Raw genomic sequence first — 14,687 nt, 5'->3', positions numbered from 1 at the left:
GATTGGTCCTGACCAACATCTTCCAGGACCTATCCCTCAAGCGACACCCGGAAATTTGCTTGCCTTTGGACTTTATCCTATTGGGACTACCACTATTGGATCAGTGCAGGTTACTATTTTATATTCAAAAAAACGAGGGAGGATGACAGAGAGACCCCCAGATGCCCAGTACAATCAGTACCATCATCCCAACAGGTACGAAACCCTCACAAGAACACCAAAAAGGGCAAGAGATTTAGACCAAGAGGCAAACGGGGAGGAAAAAGGAAATCTCAGCAAAAATCAAAGATTCCGTTAGAACCCATAGGAGTATTCAATCTCTCGTCAAAAGATCTTTCTGATGTAGAATTGGGGATTCTGTCTAAAGGCATGAAATTTGCCCCAACATCAGCACCCAATTATTTTGAGCTCTTTATTGAGCTCAATCGCTTTGTAAGGGCACTTTGCCGAACTCGATATTTTGCTATCAACAAAAATATAAATACAAACAATCAAAGTACCGAGGGGGATATTGAGCTAGATACCAATGACGAAATAGGGGTTCAGATGTTAAATGACCTATTATCTGAAAGTCTGAGCAACATCCCTGCAGACGCTATGTCTGAGACTCAAATTTATAATCCAAACAGACAAATATTTAAGAAGAAATCCCAATTCTTCCCGATCCAACACAAATCCAGTGCTATAGACACTTTTTATCAAACTACCCTGGATGAATTCAAAAACTTATGTGATACTAAAACACACCCACGGCAATTTAACCTGGGTATAGAAGAGAGACAAGCCCTCAAAAGATTATCCAGTGACCCCACCCTTGTCATTAAGCCGGCTGACAAGGGTGGGGGAGTTGTAGTTCAGGATTTTGAGGATTATGTTAAAGAGGCCAAGCGGCAGCTGGCTGATGAGGCCTTCTATAAGACCCTTCTAAAGGATCCCACACCCACGTTTAAAGGGGAACTATTAGAGCTCTTACAGGGAGCACTAGAGGAAAAGGCTATAAATAAATATGAGTTTGATTTTCTGCACACACCTTACCCAGTCACCCCTATCTTTTATCACCTCCCCAAGATTCATAAAACACTGCACGATCCACCAGGGAGACCTATTATTTCGGGGATTGGGGGGTTAACTTCTAATTTGTCACAGTTTGTGGATAGTTTTCTTCAGTCACACGCCTCTTCCCTGAGATCCCACATACGGGATACCACTGGATTTATCCAGTTGGTTGAAGGCCTCCAATGGGATCCTGGATATCATTTTGTGACCTGTGATGTCCAGGCACTTTATACCAATATCCCACACCAAAAAGGTGTAGAGGTAGTTTCTAAATTCCTTGCTACAGATGGGGATATCTCAGGGGAGAGGCGTAAATTTATACTAGATTCCATAAGTTTTATTCTTACTCACAATTATTTCTTGTTTGAGCACTGTCACTACCTACAGGTCCTCGGTACAGCGATGGGGACCAGGTTCGCCCCTAGTTTTGCAAATTTATACATGGGGGCATTCGAAGAAAAATTTGTGTGGGAGGGGGACTATGCGGCGAACCTGGTCCTCTATGGTCGCTATATCGACGACCTGTTCTTTATTTGGCACGGTGATCCTTTAACTATTTTAGATTTTGTTTCTTACTTGAACACTAATGATTTTGGTTTATCCTTCACATGTACACACCATCCAACACAAATTAATTTTCTTGATATTTTGGTGGAGGTGGTGGAAGGTAAAGTTACGGTTGCTAGTTATAAAAAACCGGTAGACGTGTGCAGCTTTATTCCTTATTCCAGCAACCACAAAAAAAGCTGGCTCAATAATGTGCCAAAGAGCCAACTGCACAGAATCCGTAGGAACTGTACCTCAGATGCTCAGTTTATAGAACAAGCTACATCTCTATTGGGCGAATTTAAAAACCGTGGATATCCACAAGAAATTTTAGAAGAAGCCTCCGTTTATTCTAGAAATCTTAAAAGGGAAGAATTGCTTAAAAAGGACAAAAATAAGACTAAAAATAAAAATAAGAAGGTACCAACAAGCTTTGAAAATAAAACCCCCTTTTTTGTGTCTACACACAATATAGCAGCGGGTAAAATTGCATCAATCCTTAAAAGGAACTACAAATTACTCAGCACTGATCCCATATTAAGAACTAATCTTGAAGCACAACCCCCTATCATTTTTAAAAAAGCCCGGAGCCTCAAAAACATCCTTGCCCCGAGTATGCTTAAAAATAGGGATCAGGATAAAGGTATATCTAAACAAAGAACTTTAGTGGGACCAGAAGTGGTGGGTACCTTTAGATGCAATCATGCCAGATGCCTCACGTGTGAATTTGTTTGTAATAAGAGACAGACCGTTGAGGCCTCAGTTACAAGAAAATCCTTTGCTATAGAATCGTTTATCAACTGTGCTACAAGCTATGTGGTGTACCTCTTAATATGCCCATGCCAAAAGTATTATGTTGGAAGGACTACACGCCAACTAAAAACTAGAGTAACAGAGCATAGGAGAAATATCCTTAATAAACAAATGAATCATAGCGTGCCTAGACACTATTTAGAAATGCATAATAGTAACCCAAAGGGAATGCAGGTGATCGGACTTGAGCAGGTCAAAGTAACAAATCGGGGTGGGGACCGTTTTAGGATTCTGTGCAGACAAGAGGCAGCATGGATCCTAAAACTGCAGTCACTTAAACCTCAGGGCCTGAACGATAATATAGATTTAGAATTTATCTAGGATAGGCAATTGGTACTATTACATCTTTCAACTTATCCCTTAGTTACACACCCCGCATCGCAGAGTGCACCTGGAGTTGGATCTGTCCAATCTAGATGCATCCTCCCTTTTCTTTCTCTTTTTCCCTCTTCATTTTTTCATTTTTTCTTTTCTAATTTTTTCTTTTATTTTTCATTTCATTGTATTATTTTAATGGGGAAACTTTTCATGCGACTAATAAGCTCAAATAGACCTAATAGAGTCTTTAGTATATGTGATGTGTTCCCATGGGAAACCCTATCATACCCCTATTCCCAGTGTGACACAAAGATCTCTATATATGAGAATAGAAGTACAGCTTCTCCTGTGCAGATATGCACAAACAATTTTATTTAAATTGAAAATTTCCTTTCCTGAGGATTCCACTTACCCCCTAATGTTCTATGTGATGAACAGCAATATAATTGAGGATCCGGATACTATGTATAGATATCATTCAGTATCCACTATAGACCAATGACTAATTATACACACATTTGTGTGAAATAATCGTTGTATTGGAAACTAATGATATTGCTGTAAATACTAATTTCTAGAAGTCTAAATGGCCCTGTAGCCAATTAACTAAGCATCTGGTTTGCTTTGTTATGCATGTTTATTTATTGATTTTGATTATTTATTTATTTATTATTCTTTTGGATGTTTATTAATTATCATTGAACTGATAGATAACTGTGTATCTATCACTTTTCAATGGATGTTTACTGAACCGCTTCCCCTTTAAATCTCCTGATCAAGTACCACTGTTATTATTTGCACTGCGGGGTCTTTTTCCAAGTGTCTTGTGGCGATGGTAATTGTTTACTTGTCCCCTGCTACCCGCCACTTGGTTAAATCACTATAAATTTTCATGTTTAGGAACCCAATGATTTCGTTATGGATGTGAAGATAAAGTGTATAATTATACCAAAAATACTAAAAACGCTATGACTATGAAAATAGAATTAGCGACACACACTCCCTATATAAATGTTTGATAGATGTTGTAGTTGTGTTGACTAATTATGACAAACATGCCTACTTAGCGCTTAGTCTGAAATTTTGCCTGTAACCTGTCTACCCACTCGCAGGTCGACTATACTATAGTTGAGTTCATTTGAGAAATTCCCTTATTTAGCGCATCATCTGAAAACAAGCTTGTAACCTGTCCACTCACTTACATGTTGACCCTATTGTGTATAGAAACCAGCTAGTGTGAAGTCTATCCGCTATAACAATATTATTAATATTATTTATATTTATTTATATTCTTTTTTATTCTTTTTCTTTATATTATTTATGTTTTTATAAAAATTGAATATATGTAGCCATTAGGCTTTTTATTATTATTATATATACCACACTTTATTTCAAAACATATAATGTTTAAAGAAATTGAAACTGAATTATAAGAGTAGCTCACATTTCTATTAAATGAGAAACTACAAGTGAGACCCATAAGGCTATACAGGTGCCTAATTAATGAGGAACACCTGGTTGTACTAATGAGACCAGCATTTAAGGAAGGTCAGGGAGGATGTCTCCATACCCTGGTTGAGAAAGCCGCCCTGTGTGCGGAGAAACGCGTTCCCCTAAAGGACTCCAAAAAAGTACTCCCCGGCTGTCGACTGACGTCTTCCTGCAGAGCTGATCCTTCCCTAATCAAAAGCTGCAGACACACATTGCCCGCACGGACGCAGCTACAGAGCGCCGTGGAAGGTATCCAGCCTGACGTTTGCAAATAAAAGGAAGCAGCTGCTGCCGGGGTAATCCCCTAACACTGTCCGTGTGATTTCAGCGGAGACAGTCCAGCGACATCAGAGGGGTGAGCTAGCGCTGAGGCGCACACATTTCCAACATTGACTGTGCTTATTGTATTGTGCCGTGCAACCAGCATCCAGTGGAGGCAGGACGGACACTGTCACTCAGTCACCTGGCAGAAGTCCTTGCCCTCCACGTGCACGGGCACCAACAGAACAGCGCCAATTGACACTGGTCCTTTATCTACCTCATGGTTCTGATCTGGGAACTTTAAAACAAATCTGGACATGTGCTACTTTATGCAGTAATCATACTGGGACTCAAATACCTCAATTTTGAGGAACCAATTCATAATCTCTGGCCATGAATACTCTCCAGAGTTTAATCTAATGGTGCACCATTTGTGTGGTTCTAAATGAATTGTATGGTTGTTTTGTTGCTATTTTAATATTGTGTTTTGTTTGTTTTTTAATAAATTGTTCATTTCTTGTTCACCCTTGAGCGCCCTGCAATCTTTTTTGTGTATCTTGCCTTTTAGAGGGTGGCAATCCTCTCTTGCGGTGGCTGCAGGGGAACAAGATACAGCACCTGGTTCCTAGCGCCAAAGACCATATCTTCTTTGTCTACTATTTTATATTGGTGGATATACCATTCTTGGTCCATATACTACTCTTGCCATTTTATTATATATATATTTTTATTGTGTATTAAATGTTACTTTGGTACTCTTTACCTAGCACGGCGCCCATCGCGGCCATCGCGGGCATTAAATGCACTTAAAAAATCGGGTGCGACGCGACCGACGCGATGCCCGCGATTTCCCATAGGGAACAATGTTAAATTTCTCAATTGACCCGATTTTTCTGTTCAATGCCTCAATTGACCCGATTTTTCCATAGGAAACAATGTTAAATGGCCCACAGAGGCCAAATAGGCACCCTAAAGTGTGAAATGGCCCCCACAATTGTTAACGCCACCCCACGATCAACGTGAACCCGAAGCGTGGCGAGCGCAGCGAGCCCACGAGGGGCGCGGTACGCGTCCTACGACCTTTTCATACCCCCACTATCCACGTCGGCGTGGAGTTGAGAATAGAATAGTGTGGCGAGCGCAGCAAGCCACCGAGCCCGAAGCGTGGCGAGCGCAGCGGATACCTGTGAAGCCCGCGAAGGGACGTGTTTACCTGTGAAGGTATCCGCGTCCGCTCGCCACGCTTCGGGCTCGGTGGCTCGCACAGTGGCGGCTATTAGGGACTGTCACGCAAAAATGTAGACAGTTGGGAGGTACGTAATGGTGACAACAGAGTACCTATGAACGGAACAGGTTACATTATGTGAGGAGTTGCGATCTGTTATGGTATTGCCTTCGGATAATATCTGCTATGCGGATGTAATGGTAATACCACAATCCTTGGCAGTGATTGCTACTGTCTGCCCAGTGTTTAGTGAATCATATGCTACTACTTGCGGGAAGTCACTTAAGAGGCAAATAAATTAGCTCCTGCGAATCATTTCCAGCATAAGGCTTACTGATATTCCGCGTGCAATACATTCATGTATAAAGCTTACTGTATAACATGCTGTTATTGCAAATCTAATGCAACCTTACAGTATTAGCTTATTTTAATGAAATGTTCTGAAAACCAGCAAGCAATATATTACAGCAAGACTATGGGCCCTACACATGTAGCGACTCTGCTGAGCATTCTACGCAATGCTAGACCGCTCAGAACACTCAGCAAGATCGCTCAGCACACAGCGATATGTCAGCGATGTGTCAGCGCTGTGTGCTGAGATATCTGTCAGGGCCAGGGCCTGATCGGCGATTAACTGGATTTATCCAGCATGCTGGTTCTTAAACACCGGGAGATAGTGACACGCGGGCCGCACATTGCTATCATTATGGCCCCTACACACACACAGCAATGTAGTGCCATTTTCGGAGCGATGTAGTTAAATGAAGTAAAACTGCCCAGAAAATACCTGTATATTGCTACGTGTGTAGACCCCATAACGGTGTGGAAGATTGTTTTAGATTAGACGTAGTATGTATCATTTTGGTAACAATGTAAACCATAAGGAACTTTTATAACCGCACCTGACGCTAAGTCTAAAGCTGTGCACATGGATAAAGCTTGAGATGCCTCTGACTAGGCTTACGCGTGGCACATGTCTTAACCTATGTATGTTCAAGGAGAAAGATGTCCAGCTCAGTAACAGTAGCACACGCAGGGGGGGTTCTGAGTACCCAGAAACCTCCCAGGAGTCTAATGGCCCTGGACTGAAAGCTGATGGTCCCCTCTTTCCTTGGGTACAAGAATTTTAAAAATCGGCCCTTGGGAACCGGAGATATCTGACTTCAAAGCAGTGGTCCCCATCCAAGCCTGTTAATTGCTCTTCCCAGTCAGATGTTTCAGGTTCTGTCTGACTTAGAGTTTTTCTGAGGGTATATTCCAAAAGCTGGGACTCTCCCACTTTGATGGACACTAGCAGCTTGTCTCTACTGTTCCCAAAACCAGAGATATCAGCCTTCCAGCAGCTGGTTACTGCTCCAGCTCCACACACCTGGTATGTAGTTTTATATTCTCGTTGGCAGATTGCTCTGCCTCCTGAACTCTGATCCCCTAGTCCCTAATATCATTTGGTAGGTGGGATTCTCTAGTTTTTAATTCCATTAATATCTAAGAAATCTATTTCTGGGAACTGGAGATATCTGCAGTCAAGCAAGCTGTCCTCCCACCAGAAAATTATGAATAATAAGCCCACTCTACTATACACCCCTCCTCTGCATATTAAACATCCTCTACCACCCTGGAAGTTATGTATCAGGGCCCCTTCATTCAGCCCAATGCCCCCTTCTCCCACCGCATCTACCACCCCATCTCCCACCATCTGTGCAGTAAAGGGATAATTAGTGGAAATTACTGATCCAGGCCCTACATGCTGAGGTTGATATAATACCCCCTACCACCTGCAGGATATCAAAGCTCCCCCCACACCTTTACCGGTGGAGGATCGGTAGGTGCCCCAATATATTGCCATGCCCAGGGGTCTACACTGCTGTTGACACCTTTGTATGTATGTATGTGTATATATATGTGTGTGTGTGTATGTATGTATGTATATATATATATATTTTTTTTTATTATTATTATTATTATTATTATTTATATACATTTGGTCTATCTATAATACTTTAACTGACCCGGCATATACTGGGTCACCTAAGTGTCCATCTCCGTGCTTTGCTCCGCCCCTCTGGAAACCCCCTTCTGAAAATCCTGCGTTTGCCCCTGAGTAAACATAACTTATGTTTTTGTCATTAGCATAACATGAACTAATATGGAGTATTATATCTTATATAATAAAATCATCTTCATTACAACTTACTTAAAATATCTTCCAGTTCCTTGTTATAGATGATATACCTAGAAGTGACCAATCGTGGGCAACAGAACCCAATCTCCGTAGCAATCTGTGATAGGTCCTCCCACAGCAGCGCTCCTCCGATGCCTTCCCCTGCGGCACAGAAAATCATCAGTCACTCAACGGTAGATGCTAAAACAGATTGAAATATTGGAAAAGAAGCATTATACGTGCTTTCCCTGGCTTCCTGTCGCCAGCAGAATAGAACCCGTTTTCGTTACTTCATCTCGGAGGTGGAAGAAAGGAAGCGGCAGCCTATCAAATCACTAGCACTCTCCAGGGAAACTATGTATGGGAAAATCCCCTAATAACCTATTCAAATGTACAACAGGGAGATGATATCCACTATCCACATGAACACTTACACCGAAATCCACAAGCCAGGCAATGGGGAGCATTCCAAATACAGACAGACAACATTGCACAAAATTATATGCTCTGCATGGCTATATATTTTGTAACCTATAATGAATTCATGACGAAGGTTCCGCTCACACATCTCCTGTTCCTCAAGGTGAAGCTATCCACCAATCAGAAGTGCCAACAGACATTCAATGTATGAAAACATGTGTAGAGATGGTGCAGGACCCATGAATGGGTGAGCAGGGGCCTTAATGTACTGCTTTGCCCACGACCTACAATGCTGTTGACTCGCCCTTATACTTACCCCACAGCATTTTGTCTTTCTTCAATTCTTCAGAAAGTTTTTTGTTAATATACATGTCACTGAAGAACATTTCACCCCCATCCTGAGGAACAGAAGATACACTGCTTTAATGGTTACCTATAAATGCAATAATGTTACAGCACTTATCTATAAACTGACTTAGTGATGTGAGATGATGATACAACATACAGGGCTATTTATTCATATAGATTTTTCACCTCCGGTCGATGAAAAATTACTTTTTTCTGTTTTTTTTTTTTTTTTATAGGGCAAAATAGGGATTTGCCCTATTCAATTGGAGGGCCGAATTTTCACCTAGGTGAAAAATTCTGAAGTGGCGAAAAACACCCGGATTGGTGAATTAGCTGCCCGCCAATCCATGTGTTTTCGCTATTTTGCCAGTGAATTTGTGTATGTCACCACTTTTTGAAGCATATTTAGCCAATGTCATTCTGCTGGAAAACTAAGTGAAAAGGGATTGGCGTAAATGTCTTCAGTAACATTGAAAACGCCACAATTGAATTGTTCTGTTTTTCCGCTTACGCGAAAATTTTTAATTAATTGAATACCCCTAGAGTATTTTAGAGGTGTTGGAAAAGTCTAGAAGAATACCCCTAGAGTATTTTAGAGGTGTTGGGACAGTCGATGTGCTCAGTGGCGTAACTAAAAGTTTTGAGCCCCCCCGCCAAAATTTTGGCAGCGCCCCCACAGTTAACCCCCCCGCACAGTAAAGTTAAACCCCCTTCCCCCCCACCTTACCCCATCCAAAAGCCGATGTAGCAGGTTCATTTCCCGCACCTTGTCTGCGGTCCCGGCTCCCCTGTCCGCTCCTGGCTCCAGCATCATACTGCGGTCCCGGCTCCCCTGTCCACTCCTGGCTCCAGCATCATATGGGAACGCCCAGTGTTCCATGGGCGTTCCCATGAGAACGCTGGGCTTTCTCATGGTAATGAGGGCATGACAGACAGGCGGGGGGCAGGCAACTGACATCACTGGATGTCAGCTGCCTGCCTACTTCCCCCCGAGTGGACACACATATGTAAGGTTGCTGAGAGCAACCTTATATATATGCATGTGCCTTCGCCATCATTCGATGGTTGGTGACCATCGAATGATGGGGGTGGGTTCCCAGAACCTGCAAATGGATGTTTATGTTAAACATTGAATTCACAGCCAGTGGGGGCGAACCCGCGCTGCAAGGGGGGGCAGGCGGCCCGGAGTTTGCCAGGTGGGGTTTGGTGGACTTGCAAGGTTGTGAATTCAGAGTTCGAAAGTTCGGCACAATACTGATTCTAAGCAGGTCTTTCTAATGTATGGCCACCTTTAGAGTGCATGCAATGGCAGAAAAAAAAATCACTTTTCTCTAAGGTATCTGCAAATGTTTAACAATTAGCAATTAACTCTTTATTTGCCATCATCCAAGCATCCACCCCCCTGGGACAGCTCCAGGCTTCAGCCCGGGCCCGGCTGACCGGCCAGGGTGTCATGTTTTGGCTGGGGGAACTAATATAAAGTTTCCCCCGGCTATGGCATTTCACTACTGCCTGTTGGAGCCCCATGCTGCTTTCCAAGATACTGGAGACCCCTACTCCTTTTGTACCCCGTATTTTGGCAAACCAGGACTGGGGACAAGAGCCTGGTGCTGGTTATAGAAATACAGGGGACCCCATTTGATTTTTTCCTCCCTGTATTTCTGCAACCAGGAATGAGCTTGGGATTGGTTATACTCAGGAGGGGGGAGCCCATTCCAGGTTTTTTTTTTTATTATTATTATTTATTTATCTATATTTCATACAGAGAAGCATCGTATGGATCTGACTGATACATGCAGGCTTCAGCCAAATACACCTGGAAGATGAGTAGTTTCCAGTCATATTTTCTGCTGAATTACTGTCTGAATTTAGCAATATGAAATGAATCATGGTCATATATTGCCGAGTTCTATTGATAGTGCACTCATTCGTACACCAGAACACGGCTGAGCTTTCCATATATTAATTATATATTATCTGATGCTAATTTACCAGCCATATTTTACATCAAATAGGAACAAATACGTGCATTCAATTCCATTCGATCTTAGTAAATTTCCCCCATAGTGGGATACAGTGCAGGTTGGATACAATGAGAGATACAGAGTGGGTTGGATATAGTGTGGGTTGGATACAGTGTGGGTTGGATACAGTGTGGGTTGGATACAGTGTGGGTTGGATACAGTATGGGTCGGATACAATGTGGTATACAGTGCAGGCTGAATACAATGTGGAATGGATACAATGCAGGACATAGTGGAGGATGGATAGAGTGTGGGCTGGATGAAGATTGGGTGTGGGATACAGTGCGGGGCGCATATATAAAGCAGGTTGGATACAGTGTGGGTTGGATACAGTGTGGGTTGGATACAGTATGGGTTGGATACAATGTGGTATACAGTGCAGGCTGAATACAATGTGGAATGGATACAATGCAGGACATAGTGGAGGATGGATAGAGTGTGGGCTGGATGAAGATTGGGTGTGGGATACAGTGCGGGGCGCATATATACAGCAGGTTGGATACAGTGCTAGATATTGGGTGTGTTGGATACAGTGCGTCTCCCCGCTCTACAGACTAGGTGAGTGCCAGTGGTTTGCCCCCGGTGGGCAAGGTACAGCTGGTACACACCTAGTTACAGCCCTGCATATACGTAACCTTCAATCAGATGCTGTCTGTCAGAAGGACTACAGCGTCTGGGAAAGTATACTTTTCTTTCCCCCTACCCCACAGCTTAACCCTAACCATCCCCCCTAACCCTAACTCCAAACCCCCCCCCATGCATAAACCTAACAGACCCCCACCCCCGCAGCCCAACCTTAACCTGTCTCGGCAAACTTACGATTCTACCTTCTGACGCCGATCTCTACCGATAAAGGTATTTGGCCCTTGGTTGTTTGGTTAGGATTCTAGCATCAATATTTTGACAGCCAGCATTCCGATTGCTGGCATGTGACTGCATTCCCAATGGCTTCCCCACATGTGATGATTACATGTGGGGAAGCTTCTCTCTGCAGCAGTGATCTTGCTTCTTCAACTTGAAATATTTGAAGAGCCTTTCAGCAAAGCAAGAGTTTACATTGTGTAGAAATATTACTGGTGTAACCAGTTACAAGTACTACAACAGATGATGACAGCTCTCCTTGAATGATCCTATACTGCCACCTAGTGGTCTTGTTGGTAGCTACTGGTAGGCTTATTATATAAATATCATCTGCATTGTACCATATTCTAGCTTCTACGGGCTACTGTTGATGCAGCTCATAGAAGCTAGGGGCATGCGCATGCACAGGGCCGCCATTAGGGGGGTGCTGTGTGTACAGCTGTCCCGGGCCTGGCATTTCCTAAAGAGACGGATGGGCCTGGGTAGCTCATTTTGCCCACTGCACTCCCCACACCCTCGGACTGCCTCTGCTGTGCTGCGCTTAGTGCACTGAACGAAGCAGGTCCCAGAGCACAGGCTTCTTCATCTCAGGATGCCAGCGGCCAATTAAAATGCTGCACCGGCTTTTAGGCCAATCAGAGCTTGCATACCATTAGCCAATCAGAGCAGTTGCTCTGATTGGCTCAAAAGCCGGTGCAGCATTTAAATTGACCACCGGCGTCCTGAGTTTAAGCCTGCACTCTGGGACCTGCTTTGTTGAGCGCAGTGCGGACAGCACAGCGGAAGAGGGGATGGAGGAGCAGGAGCTGGGGGGCAGTAAGTGAAGTTAGAGGGGGGGGGGGGGGGGCTGACTGGAAAGCGTTACCTGTAAGACTCTGTAAGCCTCAGCGAGCACAGCCTTTTTATCAGGAGATAGATTTATCACACAGTTAGATCTGCAGAAAACAGAAAATCAACATCAGTAAACTACAGTCATTAATATCTGGGCACTGTACAATGCGCTATTGCGACTACTGTGCCTTGGTGCCCCTCTCCATGAACCTGCCACTGCAACTTCCTGCACCCTGCATCCTGCATGTCACAAAGCAGAATCACTTCATGTATATTTTGACAAAATTATGTTACACTGCGAGCATACTTACAGACCTTTGTCATACTTACAGACCTTCCTCTGGGAGCCAGCACGGAGATGGGCCAGTCAGGGGGCACTGCTGCATGATTCCATCATTGTGACTCTCTACCCCTCCCTATACAGTGCCGTAAAAACAAGCACTGTATGGATATGATGATGCGATTCCCCCTCTGTATGGATATGATGATGTGACTCCCCCTCTGTATGGATATGATGATGTGACTCCCCCTCTGTATGGATATGATGATGCAATTCCCCCTCTGTATGGATATGATGATGCGATTCCCCCTCAGCTCACCGACTTGTGCTCTGTAAGTGGGCGGCTGAGAGAGATGCAGAGGACTTGCACACCTATTTTCTGGAGCCTCCTGGCCATTCTGGGAGAGTAGGCAAGTATGCCTAAAGCCCTGTACACACGGAGCGATTAAAGCCATTATCATTGGCTAAATGGTCGCTTAGGCTGTGTACACACGGGGGGGTGATTTCAGCACATATCGTTGGCATTATGGTCGCTGAGCGACCATATTGCCAGTGATTTTATGTGCTATGGGAGATAAATCGCCAGGAGAGCGCTCCCATTGCCAGCCCTTCATGGTCGCTGGAGCATGCTCCTCCGATTATGGCCAAAAATGGCTGGTCGTTGATGAAAACGGAACACTGAGCAATACTGTATATTGCTGAGAGAAATTAAGCCAAAATTACTCAGCAACCTTATGGGGTATATAAAACACTAGAGGCCAGATGTATTTAGCTTCAAACGTGATAAAATGGAGGGTGATAAACAGCCGGACAAAAGCTCCTATCTGTCCTTTTTCAAACCTAGCCTGTAACATGGCAGTTAGGAGCTGATTGGTTGGCTGTTTATCACAGTTACCAGACCGTCAAAATGATGGAACAACAATAACAGTAATGTCAGCACTGGCAGCTGTTCGCACTGGCAACGAGCAACCCTTGTCTTGCTCCGTTGGGGACCATCTAGTGGTCGCAAGAGCACAAAATACTTGAATTCACCCCATAGAGGTGAGGAGCATTGTTAGCTTTTATTATATACTGTAGGATGAATAAAGCTACATTGTGTAAAACTGAAATGTACAGTAGAATTCATCAATGTTGTTCTTACTGCATGAAACGAAATAAACAATATAACATAACAGATGCAACAATGATATACTGTAGTAACAATATAAAATAACAAACCCGAAGGCTTTAATGCAACTCAACTATCTGTACTGATCATAAGAATCACAGGGCCTAATTCACACCTTTTATCAAGGCTACAATTTTTGCAAATGGGCAAAACCGGATAAGGTGGGGGCTCAGTAATTTTTTAAAACTTTTTAGCTAAAGGTTTTGTGCATGGGAGTGGGGTAGTGCTTTAGCTTCACCTATCTGCCAATGTGACAATGATTAATGGTGCTGAGCATCGGGAGCCAAGGAACACTGACTGCACAAGTGTGCAGTGCATTACTGGGAGTTGACTTCCATGAGACTTTGCACAAGAGGTCAGATCCTGAGAGGCTTGTGCTGAGCTCTGAACGGTGGAGCTCATTATATGCTTCTCAGGCCCATGGAGGACAGCAGCAGCAGTAGCCTCATCATGGTAGGGTTTATAATCAGAGGCAGTGCTGAGCCTGTCAGGGCTCCTACAGAGTGAGGTACAGAGGGACAAACACAGGCTTTTCATGTGGTATTTTATATATATACCCCCCTATATGGCAGGAGAGAGCTGAATGCAGATGTTCATATCATCATCATCATCATCATATAATCATATCTTAGATATAATACAATACAAACATTGTGTGAAGTAATCTATAGTACAGTAAAATATCACCTACATTATAACATCAAAACTGTTATCCTCTAATTTGGCGTCTTTCAGGTTTTCAATGTAGCCTTTGATAAAGTCCACATTGGGCTGTTGCAATCCAAACTTCTCCGTATGATAATCAATGTATTTTCTGGACAGCTCTAACTGGGATACAGAAAAACAGCTGGAGTCATTCGTTTAGTAACAGCAATTCAAATAGT

The 14,687-nt window shown here is 43.4% G+C and overlaps 1 protein-coding gene across 2 annotated transcripts in view; it reads right to left on the bottom strand.

Annotated features, from left to right (window-relative positions):
* Positions 1-14,687, bottom strand: part of LOC146007259 (arsenite methyltransferase-like) — a 42,970-nt gene that overhangs the window by 14,061 nt on the left and 14,222 nt on the right. For both annotated transcript variants that reach the window (XM_083145609.1, XM_083145610.1), the window contains exons 6-9: positions 14,495-14,631; positions 12,390-12,459; positions 8,608-8,689; positions 7,905-8,033 (exon numbers count right to left, since the gene is read on the bottom strand). In XM_083145609.1, coding sequence (XP_083001735.1) covers positions 7,905-8,033; positions 8,608-8,689; positions 12,390-12,459; positions 14,495-14,631 — 418 coding nt within the window. The remainder of the gene's footprint in view (positions 1-7,904; positions 8,034-8,607; positions 8,690-12,389; positions 12,460-14,494; positions 14,632-14,687) is intronic.

The sequence above is a fragment of the Crinia signifera genome, chromosome 6 (assembly GCF_055691185.1).
Source record: "Crinia signifera chromosome 6, ASM5569118v1, whole genome shotgun sequence".
Taxonomy (NCBI): Eukaryota; Metazoa; Chordata; class Amphibia; order Anura; family Myobatrachidae; genus Crinia; species Crinia signifera.
This window is presented reverse-complemented; position numbering and strand designations above follow the sequence as displayed.